We start from the raw sequence: 17,949 nt of genomic DNA on the forward strand, positions 1-17,949 counted from the left end.
ACCGAGCACATGGGTGGTGTGCAGGGTGAGGTCCAGCTGGGCTCGGGGTGCAGGGAGCCTGAGTGCTGGGCCTGGCTCTGCCAGCGAGGTGAGTGGCTCGCCGGCTCCTGGTCTCCGTGGCCAGCGCGGGCCCTCAGCAGGGACCTTGCCGGTGTGAGGAGGCCCGGCTCCTCCCTCACACCTGGGCTCCGGCCTGCTGCGGAGGGGAGGGGGATATATGGCTTTGGGGTGGCCGGGCATAATGCCAGGAGTTGGTCAGAGGAAGGACAGATGGGGTGGGAGGGTGTCATCCAGAAATACCTTTGCCTAGAGTGGTTCTCAGCCTGGGTGCCATTGTCCCCAGGGACAAATGTCTGGAGATGTGTCTGGCTGTCACAGCTGGGGTCAGCATCTAGATGGCAGAGGCCAGGGATGCTGCTAAAATCCTGCGGTGGGCAAGGCAGCCCCTCCCCATGACCAAGAGCGATGCCCCAGATGTCAGCAGGGCCGCAGTTACCGTGGCCCGGGGCCGTCAGCGTCTGTCAGGCCTGGCTCTGGGCTGTCTTCTAGTTTCCACTGGCGCTGGGCCTGTCACGTGACCTCCTGGCCCTCAGTTTCCCTGTGTATAAAACGGGCACATTACCGCTTCATTGTTCCTGGTCATTGAGCCGGGGCATATGGGAAAGCCCAGCCTATCCAAGAATGAGACAGACGGAGAAGGTTGAGTCCTGCTTTTTTTGTGTGTGGGGGGAGGTAATTAGGTCTATTTATTTATTTTTAGAGGTGGCAGCGGGGATTGAACCCGGGACTCCATGCATGCTAAGCATGTGCTCTACCACTTGAGCTACACCCTCCCTCTGACTCCTGCTCTTGTTTCCGGGGTCTGGGCTGAGGCCAGCGACCTCCCCGGCCTCTGGGAGGGCCTGAGAGCAGGTGGGGGCTGGGGCCAGAGGCCGACCCCAGGTCAGTTCCTGCTTCTTGTCCCAGAGACTGGAGGCCAACTCCCTGCTCCCCAAGCAGGGCTGAGATTCCCTGCTCTCAAACGCAGGTCGGGCCTGGAGCCAGCAGGAAGGCAAAGAAGGAAGGCGAGCCTGTGGGAAGATGCCTTCTTCTACTGTGCATGTTGGAGTGATCGGGCCAGCGGGCCGGGGCAGCCCCGGGCAGAGGGAAGCAGCCGTATCTATGCCTGTGCATGTGAGTGCACGCGCGTGTCCTCCTGTGCACGCAAGTGCATGTGTGTGGGTGTGGGTGCGGGTGTGTGCGCGCGCAGCACATGGAAGAGGGACAGCTGAGGCTGGCAGGGCAGCTGGTGGACTTCCCCAGTATCGGCGGCTCAGGCGAAAGCCTGGGTGGCCCCTGGCCTCCGCCTCCGAGCCTGGGTGCCCGGCAGCGGGCAGGCGGGACGAGGCCTGGAGCCGGTCCAGGACGGAGCTAATGATCAACCGGCCCTTGGAGGCGGTACCGCTGCGCGGGGCCTGCCCCTCGCCAGCGGCCCGGGCGCAGGGAGGAAGTCGGGCAGGAAGCCGGGGGCGGTGGCGGCTGCTGTGCAGTCAGCTGGGCCGTGGGTGCCATGGCTGGGGGAGACGGCCTGCGGGGCCGGCCTGCAGAGCCAGCCTGCGAGGAGCCGGGAGCGGCCACCTGGTGACTGTGGTCACCTCTGAGGAGTGGGCGCAGGTACGGGGTGCTGGATGGGGGTCGAGGGGGTGAGGACTGGCTGAGCAGGGGTCATCCGCAGAGCTGGGTCTTGAATCTGAGTCAGCTCTTGCCTTTCACTTTCTTGAAGACTTTTCTGACCTTTTTGAAGACTTTTCTGACCTTTTGGGATTGGGAGGGAGCAGAACAGCCATCTGGGGAGGCCCTGATGGCAGTGGGCACAGGGTAGCAGACTGGCCGGGACTCTGGGAGCCGGGCTGTGTGGCCGGCAGTGACCGCTTTAGTGACGATGTCAGGTTTGATAGAGCAACTTGCTCCCATGATTTCATTTGACTCCCCCTTCACATGGGAACCCAGCCAGTGTGTCCCGAGGGTCTGGGCAGGACGTGGGAATGTCACCGGTAAGCAGGGTTCTGGGTCTAGGGGCCTCAGGTTGGCCCCCACCCTGGGTTGGCGTCACCTCAGGCAGACACTCAAAGTGCCCACTCAGGGTGGCGCTGCAGCTGTGACCCAGCCACTCTGAGGTCACCGCCCCTCTTCTCCATCAACAAATGGGACAAGTGACTTGACGAGTGACCCCAAACAGAAAGTTCTAGGGGAGACCCAGACCCAAGTCTTTTAGTGCCAGGTACTGCCTTGAGCACGTGGTCCCAGCAGAGCCCTGAGACCCTCCCCTAGCCTTGAGGGACCCGCCCGGGAGCCCCAGGCCCATCTGTGAGGGTTTCATAAAGACAACAGAAGGCAAAGTGACACTGTGGGGAGTTAGTGATGCCGGCAACTTGGGGTGTGCCCCCCACCGAGGAGAGGAAGGGGGCAGGGAGGCTGGGGCTGGGCTCAGAGTGGGGGCCTGAGGCGGGGTGTGCCCAGATTAAGGGTGGGTGTCGAGGGCTGGGCTTGGACCCGCTGGGTTCACATCCCATGAGTGTCCCCCTGGCCTGGCCGAGTCAGCTCAGTGCTCATTGCACCTCGATGGCCCGTCTGTGAAGTGGGCACCGTCATTCTCCTCGGGCCGTGGAGTAGACTAAGCGAGGACACTTAGCTCCGCGGGTGGTGGCTCCTGGTAGTGACCGTGCTTCCTGAGTTGGGTGTTGTGCCAGCATTTGATGAGCCTGAGGTCACTTAACCCCCTCCCCAAACATCTGCCTCACAGCAGGGACAATCAGGGCACGGCGGACAAGGGGCGACCCCCGAGCTGGGGCTGCTGCGGCAAAGTGCTGCCAGCCGGGGGCTTCAAACAACAGAAGTGTGTTCCCTTCCAGTTCCGGGGGCCAGAAGTCTGAAGCCCAGGTGTGATCAGGGAGCAGCCCCCGGGGGCCGCGGGGAGGGTCCTTCCTGTCTCTTCAGCTCCTGGCGGCTTGTGGGCTGTGGGCGCATCCCCCTAGTCTGGGCCTCTGTCCTCACACGGCATCTCTCAGTGTCTCTTGTGTCCCTCCTCTTCTTATAAGGACCCAGTCCAAGGTGACCTCCTCTTAGCCTCACCTGCAAAGACCCCATTTCCAGGTAAGAACACGTTCTGAGGTTACGGGCGGACGTGAATCTGAGGGACACTGCTCACCCCAGGCCAGGCGGTGACCAGACAGCCCACAAGAGGTGCCTCCTGGTGAGGTGGGCGAGTCTGCTTGGGTCCTCGAGAGAGACCCGTTTGGGTCCAGAGAGAGCTCCGGCCAGGCCTCCCCAAACCATCTCCTCCCTTCTTCCGCCCACACTTATCACACGCCAGCTGTAACCCAGGGCCGCACCCTTTGATCCACTGACCTCCTTGTAGCTGCTGATTTATTTCATTCTTATCCTCCGGGGGTCAGGACGGCCTCCTGGCCCACTGAGCCCAGGTCTCAGCATTCTCGAGCCAAACTCCCGTCCCCGAGGGCTGGGTGCTAGCTGGGGCCTGAAGCCTGTTTCTGACCCACCAGAGTGAAGGAGGGAAGGAGAGTCCCCGAGCCTCTGCAGGGCTGCCTACGGGAGGCCTGGACCCTTGCCGGCTGTGGTCCGGGCGGCCCCTCCTGCAGCTGGGAGCTGGTGCCTGCTCAGCTGAGCAAGGCCATTTTAGGAACCTTGGGGAGGGACCCTCCAGGGGAGAGAGACCACTTCCTCATGCCGGCTGTGACTAGGAAACCCACGCTGTCACCAGCAGCCCCGCCTGGTGGGCAGGGCCCTCACTGAGCAGGTGGGAAATCCCCTGAGCCCTGAGGCCTCCCCTTTTCTCAGGAAACTGTCCCTGAGCCACTAGGGGCAGGCCCGTGGGCCCCAGATGCAGGCGAGGCGCCAATGGGTAGGTCCTGACTTGGGGGGAGGCTGGGGGTGGGGAGGTGGGGGAGGAGAGAGGCAGACACCCTGAATGTGGCCCCGTCGTGCAGAGATGCCTGGCTACAGAGCAGGGAGGGGGGCCCGGGGAGGGGCTAGAGACCCACAAGCAGAACCCGAACAGGATGACAGATCCCAGTGTTCCACTGAGATGCTTCGAAAGAGCAGAGCTGCCAGGAAGCCACAGGCGTCCTGGTCCTGGCGGCCCCCTGAGTCCAGGCCGGCATGTGTTCCACCACACGTGCGGGGATCGCTGCTTCCAGAGTGCGGAGGGGAAGGACGCGGACGCCGGCTTGGCTGGGAGCCGGGGAGGGAAGCCAGACAGACAGAGCTGCATTCTGAAGGGTGCCTGGAGGTCTTCATGCGAGACAGGGGTGGGGACGGCACCTGGGACCAGGAGACAGGGCGTACGAGGCACCAGGGGTTGACACGACGTCAGGCCATTTAACAGGGGCCGCGTGCAGAATTCCTGGAACCCGCCGGCCCGGGCAGCTGCTTCCTCTGGAAACGCGAGCAGCCTCCAGCCCGCTCCCTCCTCCCTGCCTGGAAGGGTGCCAGGGTCCCCGGGGTTTCCCTTGGGGTCCGGTGCCCACCCCCAGCTCTGGCCTTCAGAGGTGGTTGGGGGAGGGGACCAGGTCACAGCTGGAGCAGTGGGCGGGGGTCGGGGGTGGCGGCTTTGTGCTGCTGCTATGGCCTCGCCAGCCGCTGGCTGCACGGGCCGTGTGGGTCCCCCTGGAGGAGAAGGCAGCCCACCTCCTCCCTTTTCTCTGAGGCACAGGGCTGTTTGGGACTGAGCCATACACAGGGAAACCGGAGTATTTCTGGCCAGAAACATGGCCATTCCTGCTTCTGTGTTAAATCCATTTTAGAAGTTATGCTAGTTCAAGAGAAAGCAGGCCAGAGAAAGCTGTGATGAACTAAAGCAGGCCGTCCCCATCCCTGGGCCCTCTCTCGCATCTGCAAGGGAGGGTCGGTGAGGAAGTGGGCCTGGCAACAGCCCTGTGGGCTTAGGCTCCCCCTCAATGTCGTCCCAAGGACCCCGGGAGGTGAGGCAGCTCCCTGAGCTGCCGTCGGAGTGGCTACCACTCGCCTGACATCAGAGGGGTGCCCTCCGGAGTCCAGTGCACAGAGGCCTTGGGGACAAAAGGACACTGGGCAGCTGGGCTGGGCGCACTGGATGTGGGGCAGTGGCTCCCAGAAGTGCCCCAGCCTGGGATCCCTAGGGGCTGAGAAAGAGGGTGGGCACGGCACCGAGCCACCAGTCCCTAGATGTCCTGTCCAGGGACTCGCGAGGAGAGCAGGTTGGGGGGGTGGGCCTCCTCCCCTGGCATTCAGAGCCGGGGGGTCTGGCCTCCGCGGCTGCACAGCTGTGTGGCCTTTCTGAGGCTCCCACATTTCTCCTGGTCAGCACTGACCCCTTGGGATGGTCGGCAGGCCTCTGGCTGTCTCCCGGCTCTGCCTGGACCTGCTGCGGTCTCACTGGATGGCCGCCTCTCCTCCCCTCCCTTTCCCCCTACATGTTCCCCCTCATTCACAGTTCCTGCCTTCCCCAGGGGGCCTTCCCGACTGTCGGGCTCCCTTCCCTCCACCGCTGGGGTTAGGAGACACTCTCTTCCCTTCCCGGAGCTCGCCACGTGGAACCCGCACTAAATTGTTCATGTCCACATCCCCAGTCACAGCAGTCCTCCTCCTCTGTGCCCACCGCCCGCACAGAGCTGGCCACAGAGTAGGGGTCAGCGAGGGTTTGTTGGGGTCTGACCTCCCGATCCTGCAGGCAGAGGTGACGATGGAGGTGCCTGGGTCCGGGATGAGCTCAGGGTCAAAGGCAGTTCTGGGGGTCAGCAGGACCCAGCGGGGAGTGGGTCTGGGCTGCACATCTCCCCCTGCCCGCCCCGGCGCCCCCACCTGGGTGAGACACTCCTCGCCCCACACAGAGCGTCTCCAAGGGATTGCTGGTGTCTCCAGGGAGCAGCGTGGCTGTGGCCCGTCTCCCCAGCCAAGAACCAAGTGGGCAGCTAGGAGACACCCAGAGGCAGCAGGATGGCCAGTAGGAGCTGGTGGTTTTGGTGTGAGCTTCTGTGTTTGTTTCCTTTTTAAAGCTAGAGACTCTGGGCACGGAGATGTGGGTGTGGGGGAGGGGTGTGAGTGTGTATACGTGTGCAGGAGTGTGAGTGCTGGGGGAGTCAGTTGTCCACCTCCCAGGGTCCCGGCTTCCCCATCTGTAAAGTGGGGTGACGTGCTTTCCCTGTTGGCTGCAGTGAACCTGGCCGAGGCAGCTGGTACATGCAGGTGGTGACAAATACTCGTGTCTGAGGCCCACTGGGGGCCCGTGGAGACTCACCGCTGTCCTGGATCCGTGTCTGGTCCTCAAGCTGGGCCAGCTCTTGGACGGAAGCCTGGAGAGAGGGTAGGGGCAGGAGCTGGAGGGAACTGGGCTCCGTAAGTCGTTCTGAAAATATTATTTCCTGGGTCTAATGAGGGTCCAGCTCCCCTTATCGTGGTGAAAACTCAAGGCAGGGAAATAAACCCAAGGGCCCATGGCACGTCCCACCTCCCACCTCTCCTCTTCTTCTCTTCCTGCACAAGTGCTGGAACCAACCTCTCGAGGGATAGAATGGAGCCCCTTCCCTGGGTTGAACATGCTCCAGGGACTTCTCTCTGCCTTCACAGGGCTCTCAGTGCCGTGGGGCCTCCTGCCTCTTCTGGAACAGCCCGTGAGCCTGTCCTGTGCCCCAGACCTCAGTCCCGTGGTGTCTTGACAGCTAGACAGCTGCTCCCACCCACCTCCTGTCTCCTGCCCACTCTCTGCTGCAGGGACCTGGGTAGAGCTGGGAGACTGGCCCGGGGGCTCTTGGGTGGTCCAGGGCGGGTGGGTACATCTGGGCTCTGAGCCCTGCGCTGCTGGCCTGGAGTTCCCTGGGTCTGCCCCTGGGTGCCTGCCCCCCCAGAACCTGCCCCGAGAGCGAGAGAGTCTGGAGGAGGTCAGACCTGCCTATCAGTTTGCAGTTTTGTCCCCAGAAAGGGAGTTCGGGGGTGGGCTCTCCTGTCGCCCCATGTGTCCTACCCTGTGCAGAGGGGATTCCTGCTGGCCCAGCCTGGGTTTGGGGCTAAAATCTCACCGACAATCATCAGAGAACAGTGAGACCCTAACCCTCACCCTCTGTGTGAGTGAGCAGGTCCGTTCCTTGTCCCCTCTGTCCACGAAGCGGAAGCTGAGCTGGGGCGTGGTTGGTCCCTTTCCCTGTGGCTGTGGCTGGGGGTGGGCCTCTGTGCTCCTCAGCCCCAACCCAGGCTGCATGGCCCGCCCTCCCTGTCACACTTGCCTGTGTTCCAGGCCCCAAAGGGTGCTCTGTGTCCTCCTGTGTCCTTCAATTGGTGACAAAGCCCCTGACCCTGGGAGCATCATCTGGCCAGTCGTAAGGGCCCTCACTCATCCCTGACCCCAGGAAAGAGTGATGCGTAATGCTCAGCTCTTGGGGGGAGACCCGGGGGGCCCCCCGGCTGTGGGGAGCAGGGGCTGGTTCCGCTTTGGCCACTTCCTTTTTTCCTGCCCTCTGCCACCTGCTTCCTGGCTGCCCGGGGTAGCCTGGGACCCGGCCCATTTCCTGTGAAACTGGACGACGCTCCTTCCGGGGACTCAGCTGGAGAGCAGGCCTCTTCCAGTGAGAGACACAGAGCCCCCTGCGCCCCTCTGGCCACTGGGGTTGTTTATGAGGAGCAGAAGGACCTCCTGGGAACCCGAGGCTAAAAGCACAGCGCAGCTGAGCCCTGGGGGGAACAGAACTGGACAGCCTTCTCTCGGGAGATGTGTTGCCTCTGGGGACGTCATTCCTGAGTTCTCACTAGGGGGGACGTGAGGTGGGCTTATCCCTAAACCATGGCCCCAGGGGTGTCCCAACACAGCCTTTATGGCGCGCCGAAGCCTCCACGCGCCAGGCTCTGAGCTGTTTCCTTGGGGTCCATTGCTGAGCAAGAACAGGCACCCCACCTGCCCGTAAGGACACCTAGATGGAAGCAAACATTGGTACGTGTCTCCCAGAGCCTGTTCCTGGTGGGCTCGTGCAGTCTGGAGAGAAAGTAAAGGCCTGGAAGGATGCCCATGGGTCCACCAGGCAAGTCACTGCTGACCACCGCCCTCTGCTTTCTCCACAGAGGCCAGCCTGGCATGCAGAGTCCTTGGCATTGAGGCCACCACCAGTCATGAAGGGCCTGGCGGAGGTGGCCTCTGAGGAGCCAGCCCCGACGGGGAGAGGGCCGGCAGGACCCTCAGGAGGCAGCGGCGGCAGTGAGGTCCAGAGAGTGCCTGGGAGCGCATCGGTCGTCTGGGAGCGAGCAGGGCCCGAGGAGGCCAAGGCCACCGTCAGAGAGGGTGAGTGTGGCGAGCCTGTCCACCCCACCGTCCTCCCCGCCCAGGACGGAGCTGGGGGTCTGCACTGGCCGCGAGTGTGCAGAGAGTACAGCGCCCAGGGAGGGCTCACGGGAGACGGGGCCTACCTTGTGCCTCTCCAGGGCACAGAGAGAGGGGCAGAGGGTGGAAATTCTAGAAATGCAGTCCCAGGCGACTTTATAGCTCTTGTACAACTTTGTGTTCCCATAGTCCTGCTTTGTCCTCAGGATGTGAACCCTTGGATTACCCAGGACAGGACATTCCCCTAGGAGGCCCAGGGAGGAGAAGGGACCAGTGCCTGGGCCAGGCCTTGGGCAGGATTACTTCCTGGATGGAGGAGGATGAGGGCAGTGATGGGGGCAGGGCCGCAGCCCACCTGGCCAGCCCAGCTGCGCACAGGAGGGGCTGTGCGGGGATGCAGGCCTGGGCTGGCCGCCGGCGGACCTGGTTCTGATCCTGCTTGTCACTGGGCCGCTGCTCAACTTGGGCCTCAGTTTCCCCCCGGGAAACCTGAGGGGTGGCCTGGGTGAGCTCCAGGATCCCTCTCTGTACCTCCTAGGGTCCTGGAGGAGGGGAGGGAGGGAGGGAGGGGGAAGGTTGAGGTGGGCCCAGGCTCCTCCTCGAGCCAGGACACTCTGCCCTCCTGCCCCTCCCCAGGCTTCCCACTGTCACATTGTCCACCTTCATCCTGGCCACCTGCTTAGTTGCCCACTGGGGGTCTGGGCTTGGCACACAGTAGATGCCCAGTGAATATCTGAATGATCAACGATGGATGCTTTGGGAGAACGGAAACAAAGCCTCATGCTCGGTGCCTGGCCCAGAGCCCGGCATGGTGCGTGCTTGGTGGTCGGAGGAATCTTTACCCCTGTTTTCTTGGTCCTTCCGGGCTTAAGTGGAGATGGAAAGGGCTGGGGTGTCCCTCGTGGGTGGCAATGCCTGTCGTCGGACACCTGTCTGGCCTGGAAGAGGGGCTCCGAGGAGCTATGGAGGCCTGGCCCGGGGGTCCCACGGGGTTGGCCCCCCAGAGCACGGCAGCACGGGATGGAGGAGCTGGGACCTGCTGGGTCCTGCTGGGTACACGCGGGCGGGACCAGCCTCCCACGGGGCAGCCAGCACAGGCAGGGCCCCCTCCTAGAGCGCAGGATCCCTGCGGGCTGGTGCTGCGGCAGAGCCAAAGCACCCTGACGGGGTTGCTAGGTGTTTCCCGCCCGAGCAGCTCCACGACCTGGCTGGGAGCCCGGGCAGCGGCGTCAGGGAGCTCCTCCAGTCTCCTCAGGTGCGCCAGCCACGAGCAGCCATGTGGCCAGTGGACTCTCACCACATCCACCTTTCGGCTTCTTTTGCAAATTGGCCACGAAAGTTGCAAGAAATAATACAAACATTTCCATCTGCCCTCACCCAGATTCCTCAAACGTTAACATTTCACATTTGCTTTCTTTCTGTATTTACATATTTTTTCAGGGTAGTTTAAGAGTAAATTGCAGAAATGTTGCCCCTTTCTCTCACAAGTGCTTTGGCGTGTGTATTTCCTAAAACCAGGAACTGCTCTTACAGAACCACAGTGCAGTGATTTCAAAGTTACTTCCTGCTTTAAAAAACACTGTTATCTAATTTACAGACCTCGTTCAGGCCCTGTGTCTGGCCCCATAATGTCCTTTACAGCGAAGGAAGCCCTGGCCAGGCCATGCGTTCTGTGGGCATGTGTCTGCGGAGCCGTTTCACCTGGAGGTTGATATTTTGAAGGCGACGGGCCAGTTATCCTGTGGCAGGCAGGAGCGCGGGCGGTGCCCCGCGCAGAGATTCCCGGAAGTGCGGTGACCCTCTCGTGCAGCAGGCCAGGAGGCCGCGACGCCCATCTGGCCGGTCCCTGGCGATGTCCACGTCTCAGGGTGATCACTTGATTAAGGGGACGTTTGGCAGTTTCCCCCACCATAAAGCCATCTCTCCTCCCTGTCATGAGGAAGGAGCCCGTGGAAAAGTGCTTGGGGACCTTGTGGATATGCTGTTCCTCTTCAAACTGGAACGGCACTAGTTCTTTTCATCCATGCTTGGTTCTGGACTGAAACCGCAGTGTAATGATGGCCGCTCAATGGTGACTTCCAGCCCTGTGTCCCCTCTGTGTGGATTAGTGGACTTTCCACTGTAGCAGAGAGCGGCTCCCCCGCCCGTCACTCATTTATTTATCTTCCTGTGGGCTCAGAGGTCTTTAGTTTATCCTCTGGACTGTATCAGTTGCTGCCATTATTTTGCTGTGATTCAGTCCTGTGATGTGCCTCCAATATCCTCTGAGCATGTCCTACTTTCTGGGACCACGAGAGGAGGTCCCAGGGCGATGAAGAGGCTGCACTGAAGTTCAGCACCTCCTGCTGCAGCCACGGGTGTTTCCACATCAGATCTCCCTTGATCCTAAGGCCCCGACCATTCATTCCATTTTACAGACAAGGAAATGGAGCAGGGCAGAGACAGCGGCTGGGGAAGCCCCTGGCCAAGACACCAACTGTGAGCTGGCCTCGAGGCTGGAGGCTGGGGTATAGGGACAACCAGCAGAGGACAGAGTTGCCACTCAGGGTTCAGGAGCCTGTCCTCTGCTCAGGCCCCTGGGAGCCCCTCTGCCCCTGCACTTTGGGGTATCACACCAAGCCTCACCAGGCTGTGGTCTCACCCAAGGCTGAGAGGACACGTGGCACCCCCAGTGAGTGGCTGGTCCAGCTTGATCCACCATGCAGCCCCATCCACCCCAGACCTCGAGTTCCCTCTAGACTGTCACCTCCCCGCTGTGGTCAGCAGAATACTCATCCCCAAAGATGTCCACATCCTGATCCCCAGAACCTGTGCATACATACGTCCTCCCATGGCCAAGGAGACTGTGGATGGGAGCATGGATCTTAGATGGGGGTTGTCCGGGGTCAGAGGCTGAGGATGCTGGGATGCCGGCGTTGGAGATGGAGGAGGGGCCGCAAGCCAAGGAATGCGGGCACCTCTAGGAGCTGCAGAAGCCGGGACACGGATTCTCCCTGGAGCCTCGCAAAGGAGCCAGCCCTGCCGACACACTGACTTTGACCAGCGAGACCCTTCTCAAACCCAGAAAAGCAAGATGATACACTGTGTCGTTTTCAGAAGCCACTAGGCTGGGGGTTACTGGTCGCAGCACAACAGGAAACTTGCAGCCTGCTGACCTTGTCGCGTTCTGTCACCTTGGAGGAAGGGTGTGAGCTGTGGTTTGCAGGGGTATGAACACACCTTTCTTCCAGAAACATCCAGGGGTGTAGCGCCTGTGTGACTGGTGTCGCCTGCCTGCTCACACCTTGACCACAGGACCCTGCTCTTTTACAGATGCTGCCCCTTCCCCGGGCGCCTCTCAGCCGGCTGCTGCGCCCCCTCCTGGCCAGATGGGATCACACCCCACAGGTGGACGTCCTCAGTGCTGCACCACTCTGCAGGGTTTAATCTGGGCTGGGCTGTGAATGTGGGGCTCCTGGGCAACCCCCCTTCTTCCTCTCCCCTTCCTCTTGGCCTCGACTGTCCCGTTCAGGAATGTCTGACCCAGGCTTCAGTAATGCGGCCCCTGACTTCCAGCCTTGAGACCACTGTTGTGGGGGGCTTGTTAGTGCTGACACCAGGTCGCACCCAGGCTCTGAGGCGTTGGTCTGGGGTAGGGACTCTGCATTTTCACTTGGGATCAGAAAGTTGGGGTTCACCCGCACTGGTGAAGGGCTCCCCTGGACTCTGTGTTTGCATCTGCCCAAAGAAGGGGGCATGGCCCTGGAAGCCCCACGCAGGGGAAGTGAGACTCCATGAGAGACACCCTGGGGAGGGGTCAAGGTGGGACGTGGTTCCCACTGTAAACGGTGGGGCAGGGGGATGGGAGGGGCCCTCGGGAGAGGCATCCACGGATCCGTTTCCAGGGAGGGACTCCTGCAGGGTGCCGACGTGGGGAGGCAGTAGGAGGCTGTTACCCTGGAGACCCCCCTGCCGAGTTCCAGCTGCAGGGGACACAGAGACCCCAGCTTTGTTGGAGGCTCACCTTTGCCTCAATGGCCACATGGCCTCCAGCCTTCCTTCCGGGTGGTCAGCGCTGCCTGTGGTCACTCGGGACACCCAGGGCTGTGAGCACTGAGGCAGATTATAGGAGGGGTCACATCTTAGAACTGGTTGGAAAATGCTGAGCCAGGCTTCCTGCTGGGGGAGGGGCTTGATTCCAGATCCCAGAAGTCTCCACGCTGTCCTGCCTCTGGCCCTGTCCACCCTGGGAGAGGCTGAAGATGTCTGCTCCAGGGTCCCCTAGCTAGAAAGTTCTAAGACAGGTGCAGGGCTTATTCAGAGGGTATGAAGAGTCTGTCCCTACCCCCACCCCCATCCATTCTATTCCTCTTCCTCTCCTTCCCTCTTCCCCCTCTCTTTTCTCCACCCCCTCTCCTTCTCTCCCGCTCTCCTCCCCAGCTTTGGAACAGCCCATGCTCTGGGCATCCCTGTGGCCAGGAGGCCTCTCAGGGAAACTGGGGTGGGGGTAGACAGGGGACATTTGAGCTGAGATCTGAATCATAGGGCAGCCAGCCAGGCCAGGAGTGGGTCTGGGAGAGGATATGGTGAGTGCAAAGGCCCTGGGGCAGGTGGCATGGGGGAATGCCTTGATGTCTCAGGGTGGCAGAGAGAAGGCCACAGGCTAGGAGGGAGGGAGAGAAGAGGTGGAAGGTGGGGAGGAGCGGGGCAGAGGCTCAGGCTGTGCCAGCAGATGAGTGGAAAGGGTTTGCACTTCGTTCCTCCTGAGATGGGAAACCGCAGCAGCCGCGCTGTCCGACACCGTAGCTGTGCAGCCATTTATGCTTAAGTTTAACTCAAATAAAATAAGGAATCCAGCGCCTCGCCTACGCTGCCACTGCCCACACGTTAAGAGCTCAGGGCCTCATGTGGCTGGTGGCTGCCGTGTGGGACCGTGCAGAGAGCAAACACGCTCATTCCTGCAGAAATTTCCAGTGGCCGGCACTGCCCAGAGGGCTGGGAGCTGGGTCATGCAGTGAGCCAGTGCTGGCTGTGAGGGGACCGTCTGGGTCTCTGTGGACCAGAGAACTGTTTGGAGGGAGGGCCAGGCCTAAGACACTGCCCAGGCAGGCCTACGGGGTGGGGCCGTGGTGAGGGGTGAGCGCGGCAGGTTCCGCCTGGTTTTGCAGGTGGAGCCAGTGGGGTGTGATGGAGGGAGGTGTCCTTGGTTGAGCAGGGCAGGGGCTGGGGCTCCCTTTGGACATGGTAAAAGAGGAGGGTCCGGTTTGGGGGGCGTGCGGGGTTGAGAGTCCTGGGATGCCCTGTCTGATGGAGGCTGGATGCCCCATTGGAGCTCGGGCGGGGAAGAGGTCAAGCTGGAGGTCACGGGGACTCAGGGCCATTTGCTGAGTGCTTGTTCCAGGCCGGCCTGTCCTGGGCTGTAGCTGTACCACCGTTCCTTCCCTCCCGTCTCTCTGTGAGATGGGGGCAGCCTGTGACTGTTTACAAGGAAAGAAACTGGGGCTCAGGGGCGATAAGCCACTGTACCAAGTTTCACGGGCGGTGCACGTGGGGCTGGAACCCAGGGCCCCACGGCTTTGCGCTGGGGCTCACGGGGGTGGGATAGCCCTCCACAGAGCGCCTGGCCCGCACCAAACTGTCCCCCTTGATCTGCCCTCTTCCAGACCTGACCTTGCAGCTGCGGGCCGTGCGCAGGAAGAGCGGGCAGCCTGACCCCGGCCTGCAGCAGGTCCTGCGGGGCCGGCTCCGCCTGCTGGAGAACGACAGCTGGGAGATGGCCCGTGCTCTTGGGGTGAGTCTGGCTCCTCTGGGGGCCTGGGGGCCTGAAGGTGCAGGGGCTCCACAGTGGAGAACGGGGCAGAGGAGGCCTGCTTGGAGAAGAGTGCGGTAGACCTAGGAAGAGGAGGGCCTGTCCGTGATGTCCAGGCCTCCTGGGACGAAGGTCATGGGAGGGGGTGGCCATGCCTTGACCTCACCTGATGGTGGCACTGTGACTTGTCCCGTTTGCACTCCTGGATTTCTGGCACCAGGGATCACGGATTACACGCTGCAGCCCAGACACATGTGGGCTGTTCCGAATGCCCCAGTTCCTATCTCCAGGGACGTGCCACCCTGCCAGGACTTTTAGTCTCTTTCTAGGGAGTAAGAAGGACCGGTGTGGGTTGAGCTTACTCTTTGATTTGTTGGTGACTGGCCTCTGCACAGAGGGCCGGTCTGGCAGGAGGGTGGTGAAGGGGGCTGGGCGGTCACCATCTGACCTTGCACTCAGCCTGGCTTGACCTCGGCCAGTGCCCCTGAGCCTTTGTGAATGCCGCTTCCTCAGCCACACACTGGGGATGCTTAGAATTGTTGCCCCACGGAGCTGATGGGAGGGCCTGCGCACAGCAGGCGTCGCACACCCAGCACAGTGCTCAGCAACGGGGCTGCCCCTGTGGGGCCAGGCAAGGGTAGGTGGTTAAACGCACTGGCTCTGGTCTGATTCCCGGCTGTGCCAATTACTGAAGGTCAGACCTCAGAGAGGAAATGGGGCCTTATTTTCTCAATCCGAATGGAGTTGTTGTGAGCACCCACTGCCCCCAACACACACGCTTGGTTGGTGTCAGCTGGTGTTACTTTTAATGCCCCAGCACCATCAGGAGTGTTCATGGGATGGACGTCAGGAGATGGGATGATGGATTTACTATTGAAACCCAAGTTGAAGCTGCAGGAGGGGGCCGGAGGCGAGGCTGGGGCTGCACAGGACTGAGCACAGCCGGAGCGCGGAGAACCTGGTATCGCTGGTGTGTCGGGCTTGCGGCAGGTGGAACTGTCACATGGGGTCACAGAGGATGCAGGCTCAGAGCATGGAGGCCGTGCGAGCTCTGGGAAGGAGTAGGGCTTGGTACAGCACCAGGGATCTACAGATGGCTTGAGAGTTGGAGAGGAGCCACTTGATTGTAAAGGAATCAGCTCTGTGCTTGCTGCCCCCACCAGGGTCCCTTCTGCAAAATGTTTCTGTTGCATGGCTGATGCCCCAGATGCCCCAAAGCCACGAGGACTGTTTCTCATTTCTGTTTCTTCCCTGTAAGGAGCTGTCGGCCAGGCTGCTGTCCATCCACAGTGACCAGGATCGGATTGTGGTGACATTTAAGACTTTTGAAGAAATCTGGAAGTTTTCTACCTACCATGCTCTTGGTAAAGCAGTGGTCCTCCAGAACTGGCTATGGGATGCCCCTTGGGGGATGCTTGTCACACACTAAACATTTTCTGTTACAGCTGGGGCTTTAGACCAGGCTAGCTCATGACAGCCTCACCGTGGGCTGCCCTGTTCTCCATGAGGACTGATGTCACAGGAGGAGCTGCAGACTCACATGGGTCTGTGCTGGGAACACGACTTACACCGAGTTTCCAAATTCCTTCCAAGTCTGTGCCCGAGGGAAACTGAGCTCTGACTGGCAGAGCACAGACCAGGAAACGTGTCTCAGCCTCCACCCGAGTGGTTTCTTCCTGAAACAGTCCCTGTTCTAAAGGAGGCTTCAGCTGTCTAAGTTCCTCTCCTTGGGAACCCTGCTGCCCCACACCCAGGCTGAGGACTGAGGAAGTGGAAAATAAGAATCAGGGCAACGATTTCTTGTGCACCTTGAGCAGGGCCGTGCCAGCACCCCCAGCATTCTGATCTCCCTGAATGCTCTTGTCCCCTCTCATTCATAGAAGAGGAGACTGAGGGTCCTAGAGGAAGTGACTTGCCCTTGCTCAGCCTTCCCAAGGCCCACGGAGTCAGGGTGCGTTGTCCGTGATCACAGCTGGTCCTTGAGCAGCCTGGATGGCCAGACCCACGGCCTGCCCAGTTCGTGGACAGTACTGTGCATCCCCAAGGGCAGGATGGGCTGTCTCCCTGTGTCTGGTCAGTGCGGGGCTCAGCCAACACTGGGCCGTGACGGCTTCCCTGCCCACTGTCTGGAGCCCGTTGGTGACCAGGGCTGTCTGGCTCCCCCAGGCTTCACGCACCACTGCCTGGAAAACCTGCTCATGGACCAGGACTTCTGGCTGCTTGCACCCCACGAGGACGAGGAGACGGCAATTCAGGTCCACGTGGATGAGGAGGCCTTGAAGCTGACACATGAGAGCCTCCTGGTCCAGGAAGGTGAGCCCTGCGTGGGTGATGGGGATGTGGGCCAGCTCCTTGCTGTGCTGCAGGCGCCTGGGGACACCCAGGGCAGCAGGAGGGCTCTGGAGCTGCTGGGGACTCGGGAGCTTTGAGCAGGGAGGGTACGTGCTTCTGGAACTTAGTTATGCAGACCATGGTCAGCCCCCAAAGAAACGCCAGAAGAGGGGCTTTTGCAAGTGCCCCACCCCCACCCCACGTCCCTGCCCCAGCTGTCGCTCTGAGAGCCTCAGCAGCTTCACAGGTGGGCTCCGAGCCTGCAGCGAACACAGCGCGAGCTATGCGTCCTGCTGCGGCCACAGAGCGGACGGGGTGGGGGCCGGCTGCGGTCAGACTTGCTGGCGGGTGTCCAGGCCAGAGGGCCCTTGGGATCGCGTGTCTGGCCCCTCATAGCCCAGACGGAGGGGAAACTGAGGTCCAGGGAGTCAGGATGAGCTGGGTTCCCAGGGCCAGCCCAGGCAGAGGAGGGACTGCCGTCCAGGTCCAGCCTCCCAGTCCGGGCCCTGGGGGCCTCCAGTGTCTTTCTGTGGATGTAGAAACGGGGTGGAGGGGAGGGGAAGGGACCTCTGCAGTGCTGCCTGGTGGGGCTGGGTGGTCCTGCCCTGTGTCCAGCTGCCCTAAACGACCAATCTCTGTCACTTTGAAGGGCCTTTCTTTGTCCTGTGTCCTGACCACCACGTGAGAGTGATAACGGGTCCCCAGCCACTCAGGCGGGCTTCGGGGAGTCCCCAGGCAGAGGTGGCCCTGACAGTGGGCTCCTCAGCCCCCAGCCCCAGCACAGCCTCGAAGGTGGGGGCGGCAGCCGCCCCTGCAGAGCCTTTGGAACCGTTCCATCAGTAGGTACCGACATATGTTTCTCTGCTCTGGTCTATCCATAGGCCAAGGCGGGCGGGTGGGGAACGGTGTGAGCCCCAGACAGACCCAGCCATGACCCCTTCTGCTGTTTTCAGTGTGTGGCCTCAGCCAGCCAGACCAACTCTCTGGGCCTCAAGCCTGTCACGTGCACGACAGGACACTGACATTTCCTGGCAGGGCTGTCCTGGGATGACAAGGGCCCAGGAGTATGAAGGATGGGGCTCTGGCTTCCTGTTCCAGCTCATTCTGGAAAGCTTTGGACAGAGCCACACAGCCTGTGCCCATAGTAAGGGAGCATGAAGGGATCTGTGCAAATAAGAGCCAAGGCAGGGAAAGCCTGAGGAAAGTGAGGACAGGTGGCATGTAAGCTTCTGCTCATGTGCTGAACATAGGGCATAAACTTGGCTTGGAGCTTCCTGGTGGCCAAAGCAAAGAGAGAAACTCAATCTCCTCATGTTCAGTGGCTGTGAAGTAACAGTCTGTGGCTCAGCTTCTCTACCTGGATAAGCGGGGGGAGGTCTCCGAGGACGCCAGCCTGAGGACGGGGAGGAGGCACCTGGGCTGGGGGACATGGGGCATGGCTGGGCCTGAAAGCCGTACACCTGGGCATGTGCTTGTGTGTGTTCGTGTG

The 17,949-nt window shown here is 61.3% G+C and overlaps 1 protein-coding gene across 8 annotated transcripts in view; it reads left to right on the top strand.

The window, feature by feature from the left end:
* The window catches only part of SH3TC1 (SH3 domain and tetratricopeptide repeats 1), a 49,403-nt gene that overhangs the window by 11,256 nt on the left and 20,198 nt on the right, over positions 1 to 17,949 (top strand). The window contains exons 1-7 of one of the 8 annotated variants that reach the window (XM_031438178.2): positions 1,474 to 1,653; positions 8,086 to 8,302; positions 11,654 to 11,728; positions 13,984 to 14,111; positions 15,388 to 15,493; positions 16,296 to 16,442; positions 17,110 to 17,299. In XM_031438178.2, the coding sequence (XP_031294038.2) occupies positions 8,134 to 8,302; positions 11,654 to 11,728; positions 13,984 to 14,111; positions 15,388 to 15,493; positions 16,296 to 16,442; positions 17,110 to 17,299 (815 nt within the window). In that variant the 5' untranslated portion in view covers positions 1,474 to 1,653; positions 8,086 to 8,133. Of the gene's footprint in view, positions 1 to 1,473; positions 1,654 to 3,878; positions 3,902 to 6,200; positions 6,341 to 7,576; positions 7,792 to 7,820; positions 7,958 to 8,085; positions 8,303 to 11,653; positions 11,729 to 13,983; positions 14,112 to 15,387; positions 15,494 to 16,295; positions 16,443 to 17,109; positions 17,300 to 17,949 lie in introns of those variants that run through there. The other 7 variants (XM_031438164.2, XM_064488433.1, XM_064488456.1 and 4 more) reach the window with 7 other exon arrangements.

The sequence above is a fragment of the Camelus dromedarius genome, chromosome 1, assembly GCF_036321535.1.
Source record: "Camelus dromedarius isolate mCamDro1 chromosome 1, mCamDro1.pat, whole genome shotgun sequence".
NCBI classification, from domain to species: domain Eukaryota; kingdom Metazoa; phylum Chordata; class Mammalia; order Artiodactyla; family Camelidae; genus Camelus; species Camelus dromedarius.